The 20,701-nt window shown below is 39.6% G+C and overlaps 1 protein-coding gene across 1 annotated transcript in view; it reads left to right on the top strand.

Annotated features, from left to right (window-relative positions):
• The window catches only part of LOC309495581 (putative ribonuclease ZC3H12C), a gene marked incomplete at both ends in the record, with an annotated part of 156,128 nt that overhangs the window by 114,225 nt on the left and 21,202 nt on the right, over positions 1–20,701 (top strand). Inside the window, 3 exons of the mRNA XM_082165365.1 lie at positions 18,235–18,374; positions 18,578–18,812; positions 18,930–19,036. Of these exons, the coding sequence (XP_082021491.1) occupies positions 18,235–18,374; positions 18,578–18,812; positions 18,930–19,036 (482 nt within the window). The remainder of the gene's footprint in view (positions 1–18,234; positions 18,375–18,577; positions 18,813–18,929; positions 19,037–20,701) is intronic.

Genomic DNA, 20,701 nt, shown 5'->3' on the forward strand with positions numbered 1-20,701 from the left:
CGTTTCGGCTTTAGCAACCTATAGGGTGCAACAGCATTTAAAATCTCCAACCATACAATGTTTAAGGACTCAAGATGTTGCTCAACATCTAGATCTAATAATGAAGATTCATAGGACACTGAGGAAGTGATTTCATTAAAACGTTCAGTGAAAGCCTCGCAAAATCGCGGTGAGTACACTCGAACCTGTTTTAAATCAGAGACAGTTATGTGAGGCATAGCTGGAAGAGCAATTTTAAATATGATAGGAAAATGATCAGAGATGGGTAGTTCAATCACTTCAGTATCAGTTATTGAGAGTCCAAAGGACAATATTAAGTCCAACTTATGACCACGATTGTGTGTGGGTTCTTTAACCCACTGCACCAAATTAAAAGAATCAATAATATTCAAAAACTCCGATGATAAGTGATCCGACACACAGCAAACATGTACATTAAAATCACCTAACAATAAAATCCGATCGTAAGTAATAATTAAATCCCCAAGAAGCTCAGTAAATTCCTCTATAAAGTCCTTCGTCAGGTGCGGAGGCCGATATATTAAGACTAAGACAATAGGTTGAATCCAGTCAAGTCTTAATAGTTGAACTTCAAAGCTTGTAGGGTTAATGGAGGGTAGCATTTGGCAGCGTGCTCCTAAACTGTCTTTAGCAATAACAGCTAACCCTCCGCCCCTACCAACCAGACGGGGAGAGTTATAGAAGCAATAGTCATTTGGAACAAGTTCAGAGTACGGGCTCAAATCTCCTACCTTCATCCAGGTTTCGGTGATAAACATGAAATCAAGGTTGTTAGATGTTATAAAATCATGTAAAATAAATGTCTTATTGACCAAGGAGTGAGCATTGATCAGTGCCATTTTAGGAGAATGCAAAATGCTGTATGGAGCTGAAGCTTTCCTCAGAGGGCGAAGATTTGAAGAATTTACTCCCATCGGACGAAGACGTCGAATAATAATCCGAGTGTCGGAATCCTGTAGTTGTCGGTTAGGAGAAGCACGGGAGTTAGTCTGAATATATGTGAGCCAACGAGATGACGGGACCGGCGTATAATGAACCGAGAAGCTGATCAGATCCTCGGTCCATGGCCGAGACGTAGAGATCTTACGGAGACCACCTCGCAGATAGATCTTTAGACTGACCAGTTTTCCGCTGCGTTTCCCACGTCTTCTCCGACGTTTCCTCGGGATAACATCCAATGGCCAACAGCGAAGAAAATCTGGAATGCCATCGAGAGTACTCCTGTAGGTATTATCAGCAAAATTCCCCAATTTCGCATCAAAGCCATCCATGCAACAACTGCGAATGTCCAGGAGTGTCTGACGATCATAAACAACGGGCTCCGTTTGATAACAAGGTATAAGAACACATAAAAACAACCAAATATAAAACAAGGTAGGGAGTGATAGATGGCATGCCACTCGCACAGGCGCCATCTTGGATCACCATTCAAGAACACTATTCGCAATGTGTCACCTGTAAAATATATGATGATTATAGGGCCATATGTAAATGCACAGGTGGAAAAGATAGAAAAGATTCAAAGCATTTACAAGCTATAGGGATAGTTAGTGACTTGATAGTAGTGTTTTAGCTTGATCAAGGTGTGCTGTCTTGGCAATACATTTTGTACAGACTCTTGTACATCTACTCAAATGAGTCAAAAGAATATTTTATGTATATAACGTTAACACAATTACAAATGACTGAACATGTTAAGCATAAGATCCTGATAAACATATGTAAACCATACATATTTAACATAAATTTTTCTTTCTGCAGCGGCAGGAAATAACACAGTATTACATCAGCTGAATATATGTCCGAAACATTTGACTGAGAAAGTGCATCCGATCTTTATATGTATACATAACTTAATAAACCAAACACAATTTTAAAGTAAACTCATAATTAACACTATAACCTTGTAACTGGAGTCAATTTGAATCGAATTAAACGCGTTTCACAATCACAGTGGACACAATGGACACAATCACACTGTCCGAAATGGCGGACAGTCTGCATATCAACATATTCACCCCCCCGAACGTCATTACTCGAAATATCTGCGGCATATACATTCAGTAGGGGTAAAATCTCTGCGTGGCAGGGGGAGCTGCCATTCCACCTGTCACTCAACCCGTCACCGCTAGAGGCAGCTGCCACTCGACCAGTCACCGTTAAATGCGCCTGCCACTCGACCAGTCACGGATATATGTGCCTGTCACCGCGCCTGCCACTCGACCAGTCACCGTTATATGCGCCTGCCACTCGATCAGTCACGGATATATGCGCCTGCCACTCGACCAGTCACGGATATATGCGCCTGCCACTTGACCAGTCACGGATATATGCGCCTGCCACTCGGCCAGTCACGGATATAACCAGTCTCGGCACCTAAGAGTCGCACCTGCCACAAGATCTCTCACTGTTTTCATCTACCAGACACTCCGATTGATACACGAGAGCACACAGACAGTGCAATCCTGCTCTTATTTACCTATTGCTCATCTTATCTTATATTTTATTCGTTCTTTTTGCCCGTAATGGAGCGCGTCTCGTGGGTCTTACTAAGCGTCGCTCCAGCCACTATAGCGTCGCACCTGCCACAAGATCTCTCACTGTTTACATCTACCAGACACTCCGATTGATTCACAAGAGCACACAGACAGTGCATTCCTGCTCTTATTTACCTTTTTGTCATATTATCTTATATTTTATTAGCTCTTTTTGCCCGTAATGGAGCGCGTCTCGTGGCTCTTACTAAGCGTCGCTCCAGCCACTAGCGTCGCACCTGCCACAAGATCTCTCACTGTTTACATCTACCAGACACTCCGATTGATTCACAAGAGCAAACAGACAGTGCAATCCTTCTCTTATTTACCTTTTTGTTATATTATCTTATATTTTATTCGCTCTTTTTGCTTGAATTGGAGCGCGTTTCGTGGCTCTTACTAAGCGTCGCTCCAGCCACTAGCGTCGCACCTGCCACAAGATATCTGACTGTTTACATCTACCAGACACTCCGATTGATTCACGAGAGCAAACAGACTCGTTTCTTGCGCCACTCCTGTTCAACCTGTATATGCTCCCAATGAGCCACATAATGGGAAAGAACCAAATTGCTTACCACAGCTATGCAGACAACACACAGCTGTACTTAGCCCTATCGCCTAACGATTACAGCCCCATTGATTCCCTGTGCTGATGCATTGATGAAGTCAACAGTTGGATGTGCCAAAACTTTCTTCAGTTAAACAAAGATAAAACTGAAGTCATTGCGTTTGGAAACAAAGATGAAGTTCTCAAGGTGAACGCATACCTTCACTCTAGGGGTCAAACAACTAAAAATCAAGTCAAGAATCTTGGTGTGACACTAGAATCAGACCTTAGTTTCAGTAGTCATGTCAAAGCAATAACTAAATCAGCATACTATCATCTAAAAAATATTGCAAGAATTAAATGCTTTGTTTCCAGACAAGACTTAGAGAAACTTGTGCATGCTTTCATCACCAGCAGGGTGGATTATTGTAATGGACTCCTCACTGGCCTACCCAAAAAGACCATAAGACAGTTGCAGCTCATACAGAACGCTGCTGCCAGGATTCTGAGCAGAACCAGAAAATATGAACATATCACACCAGTCCTCAGGTCTTTACACTGGCTCCCAGTTAGATTTAGGATTGATTTTAAAGTATTATTACTGGTATATAAGTCATTCCATGGCCTAGGACCTCAATACATTGCAGATATGCTCACTGAATATAAACCCAACAGATCACTCAGATCATTAGGATCATATCATCTAGAAATACCAAGGGTTCACTCTAAGCATGGTGACTCTAAGCAGATGTGCTCCTACAGTGGTCACATTCAAATCCAGACTCAAAACACTTCTGTTTAGCTATGCATTTACTAAATGTGCACTGTGCCACTGTTCGTCCGACTGTACTGTACTGTATTTCATTTTATTTTTCTAAACTGTTTAAATTATTCTTATTTCTTTTTATTATTTTAATTTCTTCTATGTTTGAAAGTAGAACAGTATTTAAATGACGATATTAAAGTTTTCGTCGGAGAAAGAATGTGAACGCAGTGCTAAAGAAAGTGAAAAGAACGTGCGAGTAAATGAGGGAGAAAAGAAAGTTAAAGGAAAGTTGATAGATGGAAGTCGTAAGAAGATTGAAGGTTAAAAGAAGGTTGAAATATTTAAGTCTTAAGGGAATCCTTTTGAAGGAAATATCTATAATAATATTATTTTTTTTATTTTTATAAGTACTGTATTTTATTTTATTTTTCTAAACTGTTTTATTCTTATTTCTTTTTATTATTTTAATTTCTTCTATGTAAAGCACTTTGAATTGCCATTGTGTATGAAATGTGCTATATAAATAAACTTGCCTTGCCTTGCCTTGCAAACAGACAGTGCAATCCTGCTCTTATTTACCTTTTTGTCATATTATCTTATATTTTATTCGCTCTTTTTGCCCGTAATGGAGCGCGTCTCGTGGCTCTTACTAAGCGTTGCTCCAGCCACTATAGCGTCGCACCTGCCACAAGATCTCTCACTGTTTACATCTACTAGACACTCCGATTGATTCACGAGAGCACACAGACAGTGCAATCCTGCTCTTATTTACCTATTTCCCATCTTATCTTATATTTTATTCGCTCTTTTTTCCCGTAATTGAGCGCGTCTCGTGGCTCTTACTAAGCGTCGCTCCAGCCACTATAGCGTCGCACCTGCCGCAAGATCTCTCACTGTTTACATCTACCAGACACTCCGATTGATGTACATGTGCAAACAGACATTAAAATACTGCTCTTATTTGCCATCTTATCTTACATTTTATTCGCTCTTTTTGTCCATAATTGAGCGTGATTGTTGGCTCCTAAGCGTCGCGCCAGCCTCAAGATCTCCCACTGTTTTACTGGCTGATACTCCGATTGACATGCTGAAGCGAAAAGCAGACGAAGAGTCTTCACTACATCGATTTGTTTGTTTTATAGGCTATTTTATTTCATTTTATTTAGAGAATTGCAGAATATCAACATTTAAGGATGAGGTCTTTGAATTTGCATGAGAACTGCAAAACAAACAAAAAAACTTGTTCAGGCAAAGAACTAAATTTAATTTAATAATTAAAAACAATTGAAATTAGTGCATGGGGTTTTACCAATCGGTGACTCTACCAGTGGCCGTTAAAAAATCAACACCTGTGCGGAAAATCCAACACAAATGGACTCATACTGAATTTAGATTGTGAAATTGACAGCATTTTAATGATTAATCTAAAATATTAAAATAGTGAAGCAAGTGGCTGTCTATGGCCCAGTCCAAATATACACTCTTGTGATCTCAGCCACTTGAGATAATTTGTCATAATTACCTATTAGTTCTTAATGATGCCAATCTCATTGAGTAATTATTGATTACGTAATAAGGAACTATCTTATTCCTAAATTACTAATCATTAGGATTACTAATCCTAATCACTTACTGATTAGTTTAGCTTGTTTACATATTAGTTAATAGTAGTAGCTTAAGTGTTAATGTAGTACTACTCATTAGTCCTGCATTACTTCCTGCATAGTTGCTTATTAATGACTGACCATTATTCTAAAGTGTTACCTTGTTTTGGAGTCTCCTACAACAGGTTTACATGCACCAAAGGTCAAAAAACACTTTCATTTTCTCATAATATACATTGCACATCACCACATTTTTTAATGATTCTCAAACGACTTGTCCGATGATTCAGGCTGCGTCCGAAATCGCATACTCTCTTGAGTAGGTACTTATTTTGAATAAGTAATTATTTCACGACCGCTAAAAAAGTATGTTCTATATTGTATGCATGTGTGTAGTATGAATGTAATCCTGACGTACTATATTCGCCATGTTTTCATTATCATGTGACCTACCAGCGTCAGTTGCATCACTTCACCTCCATTCACAAATATTCTCCTTTGGCCTCATGGGATAGTAAAGTGTCCATCGTATGCATACCTCAAAATCTCGCCGGAAGAAGTAGGTCATCCGAGTACTTTTTGCCCACTCTTTTACTGTATGAGTACTGAGTCTTTAATAAGTACAATGGTGTCAATTTTACCGTATCAATCCGAGCGTGAGTCCGATGATGAAACATTGGAAGAACTAGTTATTCAACCCAAACCTCCATTGCAAGGACGACTTGAGCAGGACATTTCTCAGTCATACGCTACTCAGTTTGAGGTACATTATGAGATGTTGCAACTGTAATTCCTCAACATCAGCATTAACAAGTGAATGTCCATCAACAAATCGACAAACTGTATCAACAAACTGTATATTTCTAATTTATTGCAGTGCACATGCTGGAATTGTATCATAAGCACAAACGTTAGCCGAGCACTAACGTGAATGACTGATGTTACATTGAAGTTTGTAAAAAATCTTACTACTTTTATCATTATACAAAGTAGTAAGAACAACAGACAATCTGCATTAATGGACACAATTTTAGGTAATAGTGGCCCACAGCTGCTTAGCAGAACTAATTGAGTAAGACTGTAATAACGTGAGTTTGCCGGTTAGCCGTAGACCTACACAATATAAAACACAAAACTACACATTTTGAAAACCCGGTAGAAAATATATACATCAATAATTAATCATACTTACAGGTTGTGATTCTGAGGAGCAAGCTGGTCCAAATAAACTGGGTATTGACCCCTCTTTCAAGAGCAAGCATTTTGCAATCCTGCTTTGAACTCCCCATGATTTGAGAAGCAGCCGTGAGTAAATTACAGGAACACAACCACTGATTCTTTGCAACCTCATCTTTTGGAAGTTAAAATAAAACAACTTTAACAGCGTAGACACAATGGCCCTCATTTATCAATCTTGCGTAGAAACGGGCGTATATGTTGGCGTAAGATTATGCTTACACTCCTCTCACCGCCTGATTTATGAAGCTGTGCGTACCTTTGAAATCCAGGTGTACGCAATACCTGACCTTGATAAATGCCGCGGCTGAAAACGTTCGTCATTAGAATAACACGCCCCTATATATTCAAGTCTCCGCTTCCCCCACGCCCTCATTTTACGCCATGGACACACGGAAGACGGCAAAGAAGAGAAACTTCTTTGAGAAAGAGAAAGCGAAACCAGGGAAGGGGAAAGAAGCAAAATTGATTTCTAGATTTGTATTATTAATGACACTTATTGTTATTTAGAAGAAGAATGTCGTTATTATTATTATTTGTATTATTATTATTATTTAAAAGAAGAATGTCATTTTTATTATTTTGTCAGTCTGAATAATTTTTTTGGTCATTGAAAGCCTTTCATTACTAAACCCAGTCCGTGCACACCTGCCGGGCCTAACCCTGGCCCTACCATCGTTTCAAAGAATAGTACGACGGCGAGCGCGTCGAGTATAACTCGTCCGTTTGGGGAGGTGCGCGCGCAGTCTGCGGAGACTCGCGCTGCGGAGCCAGGCGAAAGTATAAACAAGGCTTGAAACGTCAGGTAAAGCGCACAGGCTCGCAACTGAAGGAATACATATGCCTACAATTCAAATGCTTTGGTAAAGTCACACAACTTAAACATTGAAGTCCATGTTGCACAAAAATAAACACTGAAGTTTATAATTACTATGTTGTTGTTTTTTTTACAGTGGGTCATAATATATCATATCTTTTAGTTTGTCAGTGCGTTTTGTGGTGTTAGGAATTGTTTTTCTGCGCATTCCCGCACTCAAAACGTGCGTACACCACCTCCTGAGCTGGCGTAGGATTTGAGCGTGCCGTACGCCAATGTTCATATTGATAAATCTCAAAGTCACCGTGGTTTTGGGTGTACGCCAGGTGTACGCTGGAAATTTGGTGTACGCACTTTTGATAAATGAGGGCCAGTGTCTTCTCGACATGATGTTAATCATATAACATGCTAAGGTGTTTGTGGGTGGGTCAAGTTGCTTGTAGGTGGACAACTTGGAACATAGGTGGGCATTATGTAAATATGTTACCCAGTGATGTGTATCTTTAAAGCAGTTGGGTTCGAATTCCTGACGACTTGTTTAGGCGCTTCAGAGTCAATTCTTTCTTTTGGTTGACAATAACTTTATTTATCGAGTAGTTTCAACTTTACAACTTTGCAGACCGTTTATATTTACAGACAGCTATATGACACTGCAAGAAAGATTCTAAAAACTATAATGGGGCACTTATTATTTCTGAAATAATCAGCTAATATTCTCTGGCACATAGGTTGTAGAACCCATGCCTTTAATATGCAGCTCAAACGTGCTGTGTAACACGAGATTGAACCTCATTGGTTCTCGCACGTCAAGCGAACATGCTTAAGCTTATGTTGGTTTACCACAACTGATGTGTGAGTTGATGAATGTTTATATGAATAAAAGTCTTAATTCGATCGAGTAGAAAATGTGGACTAAACCGCTCAATCCATATGGATTAGTTTTACAATCTCTTTATGAACTTTTTGAAGTGTCAAAGTTTCAGTTGCATAGCTGTCTATGGAGGGATAGAAAGCTCTCAGTTTTCATCAAAAAGATCTTCATTTGTGTTCCGAAGATGAGCAAAAGTCTTACTGGTTTGGAACGACATCAACTTAATTTCTGACCAACATGAATAAGCATCAATTGCCAATAGAAACTGATGCTTCACTTTTTCTCAGAAATCAATATGCACTCTCTCCCATAGATAATCAGGACATTTCCAGGAATGCACAGTTAGGCATATTTTAATGTAATGCAAATACATTGCAGTGACTAATCATATTTTCAATATCATAATCCAATTAAGGTCACCAAAATGTCTTCTGGCTACTGCCGTACTCTTGACCATTGCTAAATGTGACCATTCCTACTTGTTTTGTTTTGTTTAAGAGTTGATGTCTCAGCAAGTCTGATCCGAAATCTCCACAATAGACAGTCAGCCTCTAACGTGATCTTGTCATTTTTATACCAATATGGTTTGAGTTGTTTCGTCTGACAGCCTTTTTGGTCGACCTTTCAGTGTGAAACCCGAGGTTGACAGAAAGCACATTTATCCCTATTTACTCTAATACCACTTGTAACCTTTTTAACATATGTTCAGAATTTTTACCAGTGATCAGAATGTCATAGTCCAAATAACAGACTACATTCTGCAGACCCTGTTATGTCTGGCCCATAATGCTTGTGAAAAATTGCTGGTGAACTAGACATATCATTCATGTGAGACAATCCTCTGGGAGAGTTAATAGTAGAGTATGGCTTAGATTGTGGTCTAAATCTACTTAGTATTACTCCAGTTATTACTAAATGGTAAATGGACTGAATTTATATAGCGCTTTCACAGACCTATGGCCACCAAAGCGCTTTACATAGCCTCACATTCACCCATTCACTCACTCATTCACACACCGACGGCGGTGTCAGCCATGCAAGGCGCCATCCAGCTCGTCGGGAGCAGCTGGGGTTAGGTGTCTTGCTCATGGACACCTCGACACTTGGTCAGGTGGAACCGGGGATTGAACCACCAACCTTTCGGTTTGTAGACAATCTACATGAACCACTGAGCCACTGCCACCCCGTAATTAACTAGAGTTAAGTCTAGCTTGGTGAAGTATTAACACCTCCTAATGACACAAACAGGTCCTGGGGTTTTGGCAAGATCTCTGAAATGATGACATGGCTGCTCCTGTATTGACCTCCATATTTAACTTAACATTATTCAGTGGTGTAGTCTATGTGATACGCAGGTATACACCATTACCTACTAGGAAAGGTCAAGGATTTCCATATACCCAAATGCACAAGGATATGTAACAACTTAATTTTGTGACAGAACTTTCACACTTTCATTCATAAATTCTGTGTTTGCAAAACGACACAGATTGAATTGCAGAATCCAGTCAGAAATGGAATGTACTGTATAAAGCGGAACATCACGGAATTTGGCCATTATTGAATGTATAAATCAAAAGTAGGGTTGTACAATGAATCAAATCTCGATATGGACAAATCTCGATACGGACCATGCCGTTGGACTATTTTCTTTAATCTTCTTTAAGCGCAAAGGAGCAACTGTGTCTAAAGTGCTGGAAAAGAAAGAGTTAAAAGTTTCTGTTCTTCTAAGCTATCTGGGATGCTGAGATGATGAAACTGATCAGGAAGATTATTAATAAAGCAATCTTTAGTGGCAGAAGTGATAGGTCTAACATTAAGAATTTCAACGGCATCAACATTGATTCCACGTGATAATACTAGATCTAGAGTATGATTACAACAATGAGTAGGTCCTGACACGTGTTGTCTAACTTCAATAGAGTAAAGAATGTCTTTAAATGCCAATCCCAATGCATCTTTTTCGTTATCTACATGTGTATTAAAATCACCAACAATTAGGACTTTATCTGCTGCCAGTACTAACTCTGATAGAAAGTCAGGAAATTCTTTGAAAAAGTCTGTATGGTGCCCTGGTGCCTTTCAGACGAGGATCATGTTTATAACCTTAATCTTGGGGGGTGGACTCATTTAAAGTCATGTAATCGTTTGGTTTTAGCCAGGTTTCTGTCAAACACAGCACATCTAGGTTATAGTCAGTAATCATATCATTAACAATAAGTGCTTTTGAAGTAAGGGATCGAATATTCAACAACCCAAACTTTATCATTTGCTCATTTGTATTATATCTGTTTTTTATTTGTTGAACAACAATAAAAATTGTACCTTTAGATGGGTTTGGAAGTTTTTTATATTTCCTAATTCGGGGAACAGACACAGTCTCTATATGGTGATATCTAGGTGAAAGAGTCTCTATGTGATGGGATTTATCTGACCTCGGTGACGTGAGACAGCTAGCATACGGTCGGTTTAGCCAGTCTATCTGCTTCCTGACCTGAGCCCCAATTCATGTTTGAGCTCTAAGACTATGTGCCATATTACTAAAGAGAAGAGCAGTACCATCCCAGGAGGGATGAATACCATCTCTTTTCAACAGGTCAGGTCTGCCCCAAAAGCTTTTCCAATTGTCTATGAATTCTATATTATTTTGCTGACACCACTTAGACAGCCAGCCATTGAGTGAGGACAGTCTACTAAATATCTCATCACTCCAGCAAACAGGAAGGGGGCCAGAGCAAATTACAGTGTCTGACATCGTACTTGCGAGTTCACACACCTCTTTAACGTTAATTTTAGTGATCTCCGAATGGCGGAGTCGAACATCATTAGTGCCGACGTGAATAATAATCTTAGAGAATTTACGATTAGCCAGCACTTTTAAATTTGCTTTGATGTCAGGCGCTCTGGCTCCCGGCAAACATGTGACTATGGTGGCTGGTGGCTCTATTTTCATGTTCCGTGTAATAGAATCGCCAATAACTAGGGCACATTCAACAGGTTTCAGAGTGGGTGTTTCACTGAGTGGGGACAATCTATTTGTTATGGTAATCGGAACGGAAGAGCTGTGTTTTGTCCCGTGACAACAGCGTCTCACCGTCACCCAATTGCCCTGCTGCATGGGCTCTGCAGCCAGAACCGAACAATGTACAGAGTTCACTAAGCTAGTCGCATCCAAAGCAGTATCTAAAGCCCTTGCACTCTTACAATTAACCTCGATTAAAGTTTGGATGCGTGTCTCTAGTTCTGAAATCTTCTCTGTCAGCCTGACTATCTCCCTGCAATTATCACTTGTAAATCATGTGCTGACAGAGAAGGCTATGTTATACATGTTACATGAAGTGCAAGTGACAATAAGAGGAGAAGATGACATGACTGTGTTTGTTGTCCGATCGTACTCACCTAAATTGTTTGAACTCGTAAAAGGCGCGAGCGTGCGAAAAAAATAAAAAAATAAAAAAATAAAAAAATAAAAATAAAGAGCGCACTGATGGCACGTTAACAGGCTAGCGAATTACTAGCGTGTTGTGCTAGTAATAATGATTTAGATTGAAGCTAGCGATGTCAGGTTAATGTGTGATGTTGAGTAAGCTATATTTAGCAGTATAAACAACAAGGAATTGTTGCAAAGCTGCATCGCAACAGAGCCATGGGACCATGGGAACCCCAGTGTACCCTTTTGCAACGGCCCCGTCGAGGGGAGGAAAGGCGGAGAAGGTCACTGAACGATCATGGTAAGAAAGGGGTGCCTTCCAGGACCTTGTGACCTCCTCATGCACTTCCGGGAAGAATGGTATTGGGGTTGGACGCTGATGGGGATCAGCGGCTTCACCCAAAAACCAATCATCCAGCCGTGAGCGCTCGGGATGGTGTGGAGGGTTCTACTCCAGACCGATGCTCGCCGTGGCCCGGGAAAGCATGGCCATCAATTTGGGATCAGACTCGGACAATGCTGGCACACCCGAAGGCGCCAGCACAACCGAATCTTCACTTCCCGATGACTCCTGTCCACCTTGTGATGCTGTGATGGACATAGCATCATCATCTGGAGCGCTGAAAGAAACACGTGGAACGCCCGAAGACGGTCCCGCGGTTTCAGTCTGAACACTCACAGGTAGCAACACAGGAGAGGGGGGTGTGGGCCGAGGAGCAATCATCGGCACTTTGTTCCACACGGTCACCCTCAGGTCACCCTGGCCAGCAGCCGAAGTACGACCTCTCGTGGAGGTGGTAGATCGGGGTGTGGATGAGGGGACTCTCCCTCTGACGAGGTCATTGAGTCTCGACCGTAGTGTTGCGATGGTCAAGTTCCTGCAATGATAACATGAGTCATCCACAAACGCTGCTTTAGCGTGATAAATGCACAAACACACAAAGCAGCGATTGTGCCCATCAGAATCAGATACAGTCCAACCGCAACCAGAAGTGCACAGGCGAGACATCTTTGAAAAGAGCGTGCAAGCTCTTTTTGTGAGAGGAAAAAACTCTGCAGATGCTGAAGCGACCTGGGAGAAACACACTCACTGGCAGATCACTGCACAGATCAGCAGGCAGTGTGAACTCGCTGGAGATCGCCGTCACACCAACACCTGGAGAGTTGCTTGTCTCGAAGAGTGAAGAGATGAACTCAGAATGGCTTGTGGAGTGAAGAATGCTCTTGTCTCCGAAGCGAAAACATAACTGCATGTTGCCAGCGTACTTCCTTATATACCCATGAGGTGGGGCGGAGTTACGCAATGCAAATTCCGCAGACCCAAGGCATTTCATTGCCATTGGCTCGTTTTCTAATTCTTGAAGGTGAGAGGCTTTCTAAGCGAAACCCCACTCGTCGTCAGCTGTGTTTGATTTTACTGATTGGACTTGATTAGGAAAGCCACACACCTGTCTATATACGACCTTACTGCTCACAGTGCATGTCAGAGCAAATGAGAATCATGAGGTCAAAGGAACTGCCTGAAGAGCTCAGAGACAGAATTGTGGCAAGGCACAGATCTGGCCAAGGTTACAAAAAAAATTCTGCTGCACTTAAGGTTCCTAAGAGCACAGTGGCCTCCATAATCCTTAAATGGAAGACGTTTTGGACGACCAGAACCCTTCCTAGAGCTGGCCGTCCGGCCAAACTGAGCTATCGGGGGAGAAGAGCCTTGGTGAGAGAGGTAAAGAAGAACCCAAAGATCACTGTGGCTGAGCTCCAGAGATGCAGTCGGGAGATGGGAGAAAGTTGTAGTAAGTCAACCATCACTGCAGCCATCCACCAGTTGGGGCTTTATGGCAGAGTGGCCCGATGGAAGCCTCTCCTCAGTGCAAGACACATGAAAGCACACCTGAAGGACTCCAATATGGTGATAAATAAGATTCTCTGGTCTGATGAGACCAAGATAGAACTTTTTGGCCTTAATTCTAAGCGGTATGTGTGGAGAAAACCAGGCACTGCTCATCACCTGTCCAATACAGTCTCAACAGTGAAGCATGGTGGTGGCAGCATCATGCTGTGGGTGTGTTTTTCAGCTGCAGGGACAGGACGACTGGTTGCAATCGAGGGAAAGGTGAATGCGGCCAAGTACAGGGATATCCTGGACGAAAACCTTCTCCAGAGTGCTCTGGACCTCAGACTGGGCCGAAGGTTCACCTTCCAACAAGACAATGACCCTAAGCACACAGCTAAAATAACGAAGGAGTGGCTTCACAACAACTCCGTGACTGTTCTGGAATGGCCCAGCCAGAGCCCTGACTTAAACCCAATTGAGCATCTCTGGAGAGACCTGAAAATGGCTGTCCACCAACGTTTACCATCCAACCTGACAGAACTGGAGAGGATCTGCAAGGAGGAATGGCAGAGGATACCCAAATCCAGGTGTGAAAAACTTGTTGCATCTTTCCCAAAAAGACTCATGGCTGTATTAGATCAAAAGGGTGCTTCTACTAAATACTGAGCAAAGGGTCTGAATACTTAGGACCATGTGATATTTCAGTTTTTCTTTTTTAATAAATGTGCAAAAATGTCAACAATTCTGTGTTTTTCTGTCAATATGGGGTGCTGTGTGTACAATGAGGAAAAAAAAAAGAACTTAAATGATTTTAGCAAATGGCTGCAATATAACAAAGAGTGAAACATTTAAGGGGTCTGAATACTTTCCGTACCCACTGTAACTCGTAGTGACCACGAAAGGGAACTTTCCTTTATCTGGGGTTAAAAGCGGGGTTTAGAACTATGACAACCCAGAGTTAAGCACATTGTGAGAAGTCTTATAGAGTGTTTAAGATTTTTGCACAGTGTTTTAAAGAAATGCTCAATGACAAAATTCATGACTGGGAAAAAATTGTCTGCAGTTGCATTTAAAAAATGTTTTAACTAATAATCTTGTTATTAACCCTCTGAGGTCTGAGCTGTTTTCTGGGCCCTGGAGGTGTTCTGACATGCTCTGACATTTGTGTTTTTTTCTGTTACTTGTGACATTTTCATGGCTAAAGTCTAATTACACTGTATTCAGCACAAACTCTGCTACAGTAATATATCAGCAGCATGTATGTAAAAGTTTGTAGTTTTGAGATAATGACATTTATGCGTGGTTTGTGAAAATACAAAAAAAAAATGTCACTGAAATAAGGCCATGAAACCCATACTGATTATTTCTTCACAAGACTTTTGAAAATTGTATGACGTAGCCTAGAATATTTGCTCCAAAACTATGTGAAAATCACCCTGACTGCTCATTCAGATAAGACAATATATTGATTTAAAATTTCTAAGACGTGTTTTGTGTGACAAAGCCATATTCGAAGAGGCGTGATCATCTCATGAATATGTAAGGTTTTAACACCTGAGAAAGACAAAGACACTCCCCTAACTGCCCTATTAGGAGCGATCAGGCCCTGTCATTCAGAGCAACCTTGCACAAAGAATGAGGAGATTTAAAAAAGAATGGCTTTTAGATTGTTTGGATTTATTTACAACACAACATAATCCAAAAATACAAATTACAAAAGAGCACATTGAAAACAATGATCCAAAGACCGAGACCTTTGTGCCATTCCTAAAAACATTGTACATACCATTTCCAAGGTGTTTGATTTTCACTTTACCATGTTCATGTACAGAGACTCATGTGAATGTTGAAGTCAGCAGGACTCAGTTGCATCTGGTCCCTGAAAGAAAAAAAAAAGAAAAAACTGTGAACATACTGATATCAAGAGAAACTATAGGGCTGCACAATTTTGGGAATAGATTTTAGATTTTTCTGGTTAAAATTTCTTTTTAAAATTCACAGAATACACACACACACGTTTCCAACAATATATAATGAACTCCAGGTTTGTTGTGCCTTGTAGGCATAGGCTACGCAGTGCTGCATAAAATAATAATAACAATAAATTAAATCTTCCAAAAGATTTCAAGAACAACTACGCTAGAGAAAAATATATTGATTATCATATGTTACTTCAAATGTTTCCATTCGTTATGATGATATGAAATGAGATAATAGTAAAAACATAAAGCCTAATGTTTGGTGCATTTTTCCTTTCAAACGCAATCGCGCTCCAAAATATGATACATTAAAACCCACAGCGCGCTCCAAAATATGATACATTCAAACCCACAGCGCGCTCCAAAATATGATACATTCAAACGCCATCGCACTCCAAAATATTAAACATTATGGTTATACATATCTATGTTTGAGCAGATATCCACAAACAGTATTTAACAGGAAACACGGGTCTAAATAGTATAATATTCACCATATCGTCGCTGTCGGGCGGAATCCTCGTATCTCCAAAACCATTATTTTTCAGGAAATTAAAAAAACTGCATATTTTTTGAGTTAATAAACATTGTATCGTTAAAGTTGGTATTATACCTTATATTGCTATCATATACTGTTGTATACCAACATTAACACATCATTTCCCTAAAATCATGTTTAATCGGAGATACGAGATTTATGACTTGGGAGCGGGGAGATACGAGGTTACGCTGTCATTGATTAGAATGGAACGGACACAGACGTCGCTGCTGCCAGCAGTGTTCATCACAGTCTGCGGTCGCGTTCAGCCTTTTGATAAGAGATAAGGCTTTAAGAGCTATTCAAATCTAATGATTGTGGTTACATACATCTTCCTAAACTCCATTTTAAACGTTTAAGAGATATGAGTGATGCAATACCAAAATATTAGGCTGTCTAAAATAGGCGGTTTAAGAGCTATAAGTGAAGCAGAACAAAAAATGATGAGCTGACTAACGTTGTCTCATAGGTGGAAATTTGCCTAATCTGCACGCAAACTTACCTCCGTGGCTCACGGGCTTCCTTCTGCACCGAAGCATTACAGCTATCGATTTTTAACAAAACAAGCCAACTCAAATGTATCTAACCTAACTATTTTCACTCGTTATTGTCTAAAAAACAGACAGAGTTATGCAAAAATAGGCTTAACTTACTGGCACCAGTAGACAGACCCTTTTTCTCCCATAAATAAAACCTGCTACTTGGGGTATTTTACATGCACAGTGCCAACTTCGAGTCAGTAAAATAATAATAAAAACAATCATTTAAAGCTGGTATCCAAAACATTTAATTCAATTCAAGTATTAGGCTATATTAGATACATTTTAAAACTTCAATGCACAAGTATAATAAGCCTAATAATAAGCCTAGTAATACGTAGACATTTAAAATGCATCAATAACTGATATCATAGTTTAACACAGATAAAATCAGAGTTAAGGCTTGCTTTACGTGTTGCTCGACGAGGGTTTTTTAATCGTTGCGAGTTTCAATCCTGAGGAGACAAAATGAAGAAGAGGTGGAGTTACGAGGATTCTCAGACAGTTGAAGTGTCCAATGGAGTTACGAGATTTGCTCTCAAGCTATTTTCAACACTTTAGATTGGTTAATAATTTGTAAAAATAACAGAACCACGTGGGGACTGACCAATAGCATCGATTTGTGAAAAAATATGAAATTGACCAAATTTGGACATACGAGGTTTCCGCCCGACAGCGACGATATATCTAGCAACAGTTCAACTGCAATGTGAAGTTTATGCAACAATACCATAAACTAATAAGTAAGAATTTCTTACCTTACATCTTTCTTGTCTTCAAATCGCGTTCTTCTTCTTCTTAGGTAAATCCAATGTAAGCTCAGACGTGTCTTCCAAACTCGACGAAAAGCAGAGACTTGTGAAGTTTTTTGGTGTTTTGTGTTTGAGGTAACAAGGGCGTTCGCGTCCCATGTGGAGATTTGCATGTGAATCTCTTTTGCGCGAGTGGGCGTGTCGAATTAAAAAGTAATTAGCAAGCGTTTGAGATACTGGACATCCTGTTGGTTTTATACAAATTACTTAAACAGAGAATATTTGTTTTCAGTTTGAATCCGATCATTTAAAAGTACATAAATGTGTATAAAGGTATATGGCTCATAAATGTGTGAGAAATATTCGCCGAGTTTTGTTTCAGTTTATAGACGTGCTCAAGAAAAAAAAGTTCACTGCGACGGAGAGGCAGAACGCACACAGATCATTTTTTTATATTTCTTTTTTCTGTATAGCCATAAATGACGGAGTAATTTAAGTTTATGTTGCTGCTATGTGAAAAAAATCCAGCAAAACGCGTCGGCGCGTTTCTCGACCTCAGAGGGTTAAAGGTGACTAACTGGCTGAGATTCGGGCCAGTTATGGCCCATGTGTGACCCTTGTCTTTAATCCAGTTCTGGGCCACTTCGGGGCCGTCATTCTTTGCGGTACTTGGGCCGAGGGAAAAGTGATTGTGTGGCCCCGGAGCTGGGCCAGAAAAAAATTGCTATGTGGGTGTTACTTTCTTCTTTCTTTCTCATTTTTACAGCCATGGCAATAAACAGATGTTCTCCTGTCATGGCATTCAGCTTGCAGTTGACTGGTTTCTTGAACGTGGCCATCAAGATATTACAGTTTTTGTGCCAGCCTGGAGGAAAGAACAGTCCCGCCCTGATGCTCTTATCACAGGTGAAAATATTTGCCTGCTTGTCCTCAGACATTCAAATGAGCACATGTTGACATTTAAACTTGTCTGTGAAGCTTTTCCTTTGTTATATTAGGTATACATTTGATGGTATCTTCATTTTATTTTCCATTTGTTGTTATTTTAGGTCTAGCATCCATGTGACTATATCAATCAAACAGATTTTTTTTACATTATTTCCTTACAGATCAGGAGATTTTGAGACGGCTGGAAAAGGATAAGATTCTTGTTTTCACACCCTCACGTCGTGTCCAGGGACGCAGAGTAGTCTGTTATGACGACAGGTTTATTGTTAAGCTAGGTTATGAATCAGATGGCATCATTGTTTCCAATGACAACTACAGAGACTTGGCTGTTGAGAAACCGGAGTGGAAGAAGTTTGTTGATGAACGCCTTCTGATGTATTCCTTTGTAAATGATAAGTAAGTCTGTTGAACCTGGAATTTTGAGGTATAAATATTTGTGGGATTTACATTTTAAGTTTGCTTTTTTGCCATTTATAAAAATTAGAAAATTAATCTTGGAAAAAAATCTCCCAGGTTTATGCCTCCTGATGATCCATTGGGTCGCCATGGGCCAAGTCTGGAGAATTTTCTAAGAAAAATACCTATAATTCCAGAGCATAAGAAACAGCCCTGTCCATACGGTAAGTTCTGACCCATATTTGATACTGTTTTACAGTTGCCTGTAATTGTACAACTATCAACTATTTACTGTATAGCTGATGTATATAGCCAATCTATAACTCACTTGAAGCAAATTAATTACATAACTCTTATCAGCTGATTGCTATAATTAAGCTATACAATTAAATTAAATTAAATTGCTGTAATGCTTCCAACTAATCTTATTCTATTTTTCTTTCTACCAGCCAATGATGATTCTGAAAGAAAAAGCGCACAGTTTGTTATAGTAACAAATAGGCCTACAACTTTCAAGCACATTGGATTGACAGATAAACCATACGCTCTTATTTCAGTGTTCCTGTTAATATTGTGGTTATTTTAGTAGACAGTTTGCTTCATACATTCAGTTCAACAGCATTAACTTATAGAGGGTAAACTTTATCACTCAACTGAACTACACATGCATTTTAGATACTTAGGTGTTCTTGCTCCATCCAAGAAATAAATGCACATCCTTAAATGAGGACTATAGTGTATTTATTTTAAATTCTATCTGTAGTAAATAATTGTATCCCTTAAATTAATCTTTGATCACCAAATTTAAAGTGTTTTCCTGTGAATAAAAACATATGGTAACGCTTTAGATTACAGCCCGGAAAGTACTGCGTAATTAAAATGAAAGTACAGTATAACTTTCGGTAATTAAAGTGTACCTATAAAGTACTTACGTGTAAGTATAGGGGAACAATATGTTAAGTCTTGGGAATAAAGGTGTAACAACCAGGAAAATACTGCGTAATTAAAACGAAATTACAGTGTAACTTTCGGTAATTACAGTGTACCTATAAAGTATGTACGTGTAAGTATAGGGGAATTATATGTAAAGTTTTGTGAATAAAGGGGTAACAACCAGGAAAATAACAAATTATTTAGGCAAATTATTTAGATTATTTAAGTATTTTAGAATCTTACTTTTGGGAGCAATTTAGCGAGTATGCTACATACACTGCACCTTTTTGTAATAATAGTGTATAAAAATACATAAAGGCTTTTTTTTTAATTGCGGGGTACATATCAGTGCATTTATAAAGTAGGCTAATTTGTTATTATTGCAAAGGTGCACTGATTAAGTGCACATCATAACTCTTGTTCCATGTAGTTACAGGGTAAGTGTGACATTGCGGGCTGTAAATTAAAGTGGTGCTTCTTATCCTCTTGTTTCATGTAGTTACAGGGTAAGTGTGACATTGCGGGCTGTAAATTAAAGTGGTGCTTCTTACCCTCTTGTTTCTTACAGGGTAAGTATGACATTGCAGGCTGTAAATTAAAGTGGTGCTTCTTACCCTCTTGTTTCATAGTTACAGGGTAAGTGTGACATTGCGGACTGTAAATTAAAGTGGTGCTTCTTATCCTCTTGTTTCATGTAGTTACGGGTTAAGTGTGACATTGCGGGCTGTAAATTAAAGTGGTGCTTCTTACCCTCTTGTTTCATGTATTTACAGGGTAAGTACAATAAAAACACATGTACACACACAATCTGACATCACTTGGAAAACCTTTATTTGAAAAACAACTTATTTCAAAACAGATTTACAACATATTTCACTTCTTATTCTTTATTATTTTTAAAAAATAAACTTTTCATTTCAAATACTAATGTCCTGACAGAAAGTAGCATGTTTTGT

This window comes from Leuciscus leuciscus (genome assembly GCF_965113295.1).
Source record: "Leuciscus leuciscus genome assembly, chromosome: 3".
Classification (NCBI taxonomy): domain Eukaryota; kingdom Metazoa; phylum Chordata; class Actinopteri; order Cypriniformes; family Leuciscidae; genus Leuciscus; species Leuciscus leuciscus.